Here is a 7,131-nt window from a genome sequence, read left to right as displayed (position 1 = left end):
TCAACCCACCCAGGCACAAGATGCAGCTGCACTTTTATTTTATCCCAGATGCAGCAGCCTCATTCCACCCCTCCAGCACCATTTCCCTCCTCATCCCCCCCAAGGTTTCCTTACCTTGAGCTCCTTGGCATGGCCCACGCTGAGCAGCAGATGTGGCTTCTCCCAGGCACTGTCACCACTTCCCTGCTGTTCTCTGCAATTCCCTATAAATCATCCCTCTCCTTTTGCAGGGGATCACCCACAGCTCATGGCTCAGAGGCCTGGCAGCACCCACCCCCACACCATGGCATTCCCACCAGCTTTATGCCCAGACCTGGTTCTCATCCAGTCTGCATCTGCATTGATTTTTCTCCTCATTTATTAACCTTCCTCAGCTGCATGCCACCAAAACCAAAGCATAAATCCCCTTTTTCTCACTCCCCTCTGCCACAGGAAAGCTCTCCAAGCAATGATCTCAGGGCTCCTTCACCCAGCCCTTGCCAGGGATTTCTCTGAGTTCACAATCCAAGCTGGGAGAGAGGGATGACCAGAAGGAAAACTGCAAGCTGAAACTGCATGCATCAGTGCACCTCCAAGAGAAATCATTCCAGACACCAGCAGTTGCACAGGATCAGGAATTCTCTTTATTAGCAACAGTACCAGATAATTAAGCTCTCCCTCCAGAGGAATTTGGGCTGCAACAAGGAGAGGAGGAGCAGAGATGCAAAGCAGGAAAAAACCAAGCCAAATCTCATCATTCCTTGGATTGGGGGGAAATGCACAAGGTGAAGGCCACAAAGGGAATTTTTGGTTGCCAGCACCAAGTTGGGTTGGGCTTTTTGACCAACTACTGCATTATTCCAGCACCAGGGAGGGGATGGGAGCTCTGACCCCAGGAGGGGCTCCCAGCACCCCAACCCTCAGCCCTTGGGTGGGCCAAGGCAGTCCCTGGAGGCCAAAGAGCTCCAAATCCAAAGGGACAGGATTAAGAACCCACACATTCCACAAAGCTGCTCCTCACCCCACACATTTTCCACTTTGAAATAAAAATCAGGCATCAAGCAAAACTGTGTGTGTGTGTGTGCATTGCCAAGGGGCCCAAACTAAACACTGCTTTAGGGAAGGATTTGTGTAAAAACCCAGTGTCCAGCACACCCACATGGCACCCTGGGGCAGTGACCAGCACGGATCCTGCTGCTCTCCCCACATCCAGCAGCTCCACCACTCCCTGGGCAAGCAGGAGGTGCTGAGAGAGCATCCAGGAATGGAGCATCTACTCCTAACCCAAGGAATCCATTTCCACAGACAGCATCTCTGAGCATCACGGCACTTCCCAAGCTCTGCCTTCACACCCTTGCAGATCACTTCACCTCTCCTAGAGCATAAATCCAGCCAATTTGAGAAAATAAATACAGTAATCGGATTTAGTCCAGGCTGAGCTGGCATATGGGAGTTTAAATGACTTTAAAAGCCAGTTGTCTTTGGGTGGGCCATATTTTTTGGGTGTCACAGTAGCTCACCCCTCTGAAAACATCTGGAGGCCATATGGTGCCTGTCTACACAAATTAACCAGATTTCTGCTGTGAACCTCACACCAGGGCCTCTCTCATACCTCCTCCTGGTTTTCACAGAGAGCACAGACTGAAGACACCCTAAAAAACTCAGGTTAGGCTCACTCAGTATTTCACTTGCCTTGGGGGCCACATCACAGTCACAGCAGGAACAATGCTCCTCTCAGCTTGCCCAGGGAATAGTCCCCAACACTAGTGGCACCAGGCTGGGAGGTAGATGATCCCTCAGTTCAGTTTTACATGGAAAAATTAAAGCAAGCAAAATTCCAAGTGAAGCATTTTCCCTTATATATATATAAATTTTTTTTGTGTGCAATGATTGTATGAAATCTGTGCAAAACTGTGCCCCAATCCCTGGGGCAGCTGCTACTTGTTCCCTAAGTTGTGAGAAGGTGCTCCAGTGCTCAAATCCCTTTTAGTTCAACACCACCATCACAGCTGAGTGAGGGGTGAACCCTCCCTAAGACCACCCAACCCCTGAAGGGCTGAACAGTGCAGCACCAAAACCCAAGGTGCCCCCAAAAGCCCTGGGTTCAATTTAAAACCACTGGCACACAGGTAAGGGATGTCCCTGGTGCTTCCCTGAGCATCCTGGGGAGGATGAGGCTGTTTCGGTCCCTGCTCCATTCAACTGGGGAGCGACAATGTCTGACAGAACCCTCCCAAGCACAGGAGATGCCCCTTCCTAGAAGGGAGAATTTCCCTCTGCATCCCCCCTGGATGCAGCTACCCCCCTGCCCAGACAGGCAGGCTGCCTCAAAACCACTTTTTTGGGAAAAAAACCCCAAACCCTAAATCCCCAACAACTGAGGATATCCTCCTCCTGCAGCTGCCCCCTCTACACGAGGTGCACCACAAAAACAGCACAGGCAGAGCCCAGAGCCAGCCCCAGAACCAGGTAAAAGGACATCACCACACCTGCTGCCTCAGCCAGCTCTTTGGGCACGATTTTGGGGCCATAGACCATGACCAGAGTGCCCAGGTAGCCGTTGCTGAGCCCCAGCAGGGCTGTGAACAGCACGGGGTAGATGTCCCTGTTGAACAGCATGGTGTGGATGTGAGCCCGGGGCTGGTAGTTGCTGAGGATGAAGAGAGGGAGGAAGATGGTTCTGAGGAGGACAAGGGCAGGCAGCAGTTTGCTCTTGGGGCCTGGCACCTGGATCCAGGCAGTGACCTGCCTCCCACACCAGTCAGCGAAGTTGTACAGGAGGAAACAGGTGAGTGGTGTGAAGTACTTGGTGCTCCACGGGCTCCCCGAGGATTTGCTGACAGACTCAATGTTGGAGGAGAGGGAAGGGAAGATGATGATGGAGATGAAGAAGACATAGAAGAGGCAGAAGCCGAGGAGGGCAGTCTTCTGCAGGATGGGGCGGAGTGGGGGGATGCCAGCACTCCTTGTGAGGAAGGAGGAGCTCACGGTGCCTCCTGGCTCTGCCTGGTCCTCCACGGAGCTGTCAGGGGGCACAGTGACCACAGAGGGGCTCTCCTTCTGGCTGCTCAGGTAATACCTGGAGAAAGAGACACAGGGAAGCATGGGGGAATGCAGCTGAGACTTGGAGAGAAGCTGGAGACACAGATATGCCTGCTGGATCCAGCAACTCCACCATCACTGTCACATTTCCTGAGAAATCCCCTCACCAGGATTTCTTCTCCTGAGAAGATGAGAAGCCTCAGCTTCTCCTGTGTTTGCTGCTCTGGAATGTGGTCTGGAGATTGTTTATGCAAACATGTGAATTGTTTTTACTTAATGACCAATCACCATCAGCTGTGTCGGACTCTGAGGAGTCAGTCACAACTTATTATTCATTCTTGTTAAGCCTTCTATCTGTATCTTTTTCTTTAGTATATTTTTAGTATAGTATTCTTTAATATAAGTACATAAAATAATAAATCAGCCTTCTGAGAACATGGAGTCAGATTCCTCATCTCTCACCTCATGCTGGGGACCCTCACAAACACCACACCTGCAGCTCCCACCTCATACAGAGAGGTGACCCTTGCACATCCACCATGCCCTCTCCCCATCTCTCTGCACCCTCAGTGTTCACAGAGGGGACCCTACTGCATGCAAGCCCTTGGGGGTTCTGGGGGCTACAAGCACCAACCAGACCAATGGGCCACAAACACCCAAGTGGCAGACAGGATTTGGGGACACTCCCGGCTGCCTGCCTCCGGGTTAGGGCTCTCTGCTGACTCCACACATTTTGGGAGAGGCAGCACTGTGGGCCCTGGGAAAGCTTGGCAGAAACTCAGCACGGGGCTGAAGCTCAGTTTCAGCCTGTGGTTTCGGTGAAAGGGGAAGTGCAGCTGGCGGCGGTGACAGGGCAGGGACCAGCAGGGCGAGTGTCCCATGGATCCCCCAGCAATCCCACTGCAATCCCTCTGTGGGATGCCCTGGCAGGCTGGCACCCACCTGGAGTACTCCAGCCTGGGCAGCAGCAGGTACACCACGATGCAGAGGACGATGAAGATGTCAGCGGTGAGGAAGTAGGCCAGGGCGCTGTCAGTGACGTCGGCCGCCGCTGCCAGGTCTATCACAGAGGCCACGGCGCTGATGGTGCCACCCATGGCCTGGCCTGTGTGTGCCAACAGAGGTGGGCACAGTGAGGGACACACAGCAACAGGGGCAACCCACAAACTCCTCTTGTGACATGCACAGCTCCCCAGGGAGCAGTGCCCCACAGCCGGCTGCACAAACAAGCTCCTCTCCATCTCCACAGCCCAGGTGCCATCCTGCACCCACTTCCAACACAGGCGCAGGGCTTGCAGCTCCCCAGTCCTTTTGCTGGGTTTGCAGGCCCCCAGTCCTTCAGAAAAAGTCCAAACCTTTCCCAAAGCCTAAACTTGGCTTTCCACCAGCACACAGAATCAACCGTCCCTTCTGTACTCCCCCAGATGGGGATTCAAGGCACCAGAGGCAGGATCTCAGGGATGTGATGCTTTCCTTCACAGAGATAAACTCATTAAAAACACTCCTGTCTTGGCCCCAGGAAAATTTTCACCATCCCGATTTTCCCCCCCCTTTCTCCTCTTGGTTTGTCAAGCATTCCACAGCACATTTATAATGTTAGCAATGCTCCAGGGAGCTCATCACTCACAGCTCCCAAGCTGCCCCTCATCACCCATGGAAACACTGATCAGAAAGGAGCAGACAAGGCAAAGCTGCTGGAAATGACAGGGCAGGGGCATATCACCTCCTTCCCTCCTTTCTCCCTGCACCCAGCAACACTCCAGGGTCACTTTATGGCTGTTTACAGAAACCAAAGCTCATGTGACCGAGCGAGTTTCTCCTCCAGCAACTTCCCTTTATCATTAGGGCAAAGTTAAGCTTCTAAAACAAACCCCCACATGACAAAACCCCCAGAGAGAAAACCACAGAGCCGAGCAGGGAAAGTCCAAGAGCACGATCCCAGTGGGATCAGCCAACCTGAGAGCAGAGCCTGCAGGTTCCTCATGGGGAAGCAGCTGCTGAGGCCGAAGATGCTGCTGGAGAAGACGGTGGAGGCACTGCTGACCACGGCCACGCAGCCCACAGTGAGGGTGAAGAAAGGTGTGGTCCAGGTGGAGGTGTCCACCTTGACCAGCACCGTGATCACCAGGAACACAGCCAGCATGACAAAGAGGGACGACAGGATCCGAACACTGGCAGCAACCCTGGGCACAAAGGGAAGGAGTCACTGCTGCGCTTCAAACCACAACGTGAAGGTTAAACGTGGGATAGGGGCAGCTCCTGTGCTGGCAGAAAGGGTAAAGAAAATAAAGAAAGAGAGATGGGAGGAGATGAGGAAGCAGTGAGGCAGAGAGCGGGAGTCTGGAGATTAGCCATGCAAACCCATGCCTGCAAACATGCAGCAGTTTGATGTGGGATAAGGAAGGGTGCAGATGAAGGCAGGAGGCTGTCTGAGGTTTAAGCCAAGCTTGCAGCAAGGTGCAGCTGGTCCATTTCTCATCCCAGTCCAAATGAGGACTGGTAAGACCAAGGCAAGGTGTTGGATGAGCCTGGCTTTTGTCAACCACTCCCCTGATGACAATAAAGGTATTTTTAAGAGGCAAGACTGTTTCCAAGCAATTAACCAAGGAATTTATTTACTCAAGCCAACTTGTGGAGGAAGGCGCTTCTCCCACTTCACCTCAGCTGGCTGCAACTCAGGCAGGGGCAAGGAGGGGAATTTTGGCTGCACAGAGAGGCTGAGCTCAGGATGCCCTGTGGTTTCCCCCTGAGCTGGGAAGCTGGAAAGAAGACAGGAGCAAAGCCAGGGAGAAATGTGGCTCAGGTACTTGGTAACAGAGCAACACTTACTTGTTGACAACCAAGAAGTTTCCAATCAGGCACAGCACTGAGGGTATGGTGGAGGCAATGGAGATGTAACTCTCAAAATAGTCCTGCCAGGGAAAAACAAAACCCAGATAAAGTAAAAAACGTTGCAGGGGGAACAACACACGAATTTCAGGTCTTGAATATGACACAACAGGGGGTTATGGTGTAGGTGTCCACCTTGCAGTGTTGTAGCCCATGCTGCAAATTGCTCAGGGCAATGGGAATTCTGGGATTTGCCCTCCCATAGCCCTGGGCTGTTTCAGGAAATCAGGGCCATAAATACAGAAGGAAAAAAAACAAACAGTGAAAGAAATAGCTGCCATGGTGCTGTGCACCATCAAAGTGTGGCTGCTCCCTCTCCTCTCCCCTGGAGGGGCTTAATCCCATTTTTTTGCTGCAGGAATCTCAGCCAGCAGGTAGGATGATGGACACAAACAGGAGGATGACCTACATGTCCACCCCTATCACACCAGGTTTTCATTTTCTGCACTTATTCAGCTACAGAGATGGAGATCTCACCACATCCAACCAGGAGAAGGCACTTGGCAGGTTTTCTCTGCACAGTTCATTATTTTTTACAGCTTGGCATAATTTTTAATCAGTTTACAAGCACGTTCATCTCCTCTTCCCTATCAGGAGCTTCACTGGAAGCAACAGGAAATCTAATAATCACTCCTAGAGGGTCCAGATAGGTAGAGACTTAAATCTCTGTGCTTGTGGCATCAGCTCAGCCAAGCAGGAGGCTCAAAGCTCTGTGGCCACATGATGAATCAGGAGAAAAAAGACAAAGCAAAACACAAAGCTGGCTGCTAAAATGCAGCTTATTTACCCACCTACTTAAAACAAACCTCCAAACCATCCTGGGAATACTCAGTAAACTTGCTTAAAAAGTTAATTTGCTTCTGCTTCTGGGGAGGAAAAATGACTTTTTAATGCTTTGCACCAAGCAGAAGTGCACTCAAAGACATCCCAGGGAAATATTCATTCATTCCCAGCAAATGGGCTCACACCAGCAGTGAGGAGAGAATTGGGCAAGTATTTAAGAGCCACAGTTTTAATGCTGCAGCAGAATGGTAGGTGGCAAATTTAATCCATGCCTGGACCAGTGGAAAAGATCAGGTTCCATACCCCTCTCTCCTGCTTGCTAGGTTTTAATCCATCTGCAATGGCAACTCTTCTCCCTCCTTGGGTTTTCCCACCCTTCAGAGATATGCTTTCATTTTTGGCACTGCAGGACATACCCAGCTCATCTGCCTTCCTGCT

General features: G+C 51.6%; 1 protein-coding gene across 1 annotated transcript in view; it reads right to left on the bottom strand.

Annotated features, from left to right (window-relative positions):
- Nucleotides 1-600: 600 nt before the first annotated feature.
- SLC29A3 (solute carrier family 29 member 3) overlaps nt 601-7,131 on the bottom strand; it is an 8,405-nt gene continuing 1,874 nt past the window's right edge. Inside the window, exons 2-5 of the mRNA XM_005430438.3 lie at nt 5,851-5,933; nt 4,978-5,204; nt 3,964-4,126; nt 601-3,058 (exon numbers count right to left, since the gene is read on the bottom strand). Of these exons, the coding sequence (XP_005430495.1) occupies nt 2,389-3,058; nt 3,964-4,126; nt 4,978-5,204; nt 5,851-5,933 (1,143 nt within the window). The 3' untranslated portion in view covers nt 601-2,388. The remainder of the gene's footprint in view (nt 3,059-3,963; nt 4,127-4,977; nt 5,205-5,850; nt 5,934-7,131) is intronic.

This window comes from Geospiza fortis, unplaced genomic scaffold, assembly GCF_000277835.1.
Source record: "Geospiza fortis unplaced genomic scaffold, GeoFor_1.0 scaffold858, whole genome shotgun sequence".
NCBI lineage: Eukaryota > Metazoa > Chordata > Aves > Passeriformes > Thraupidae > Geospiza > Geospiza fortis.
The sequence above is the reverse complement of the archived record's forward strand: the minus strand, read 5'-3'. Positions and strand labels throughout refer to the sequence as shown.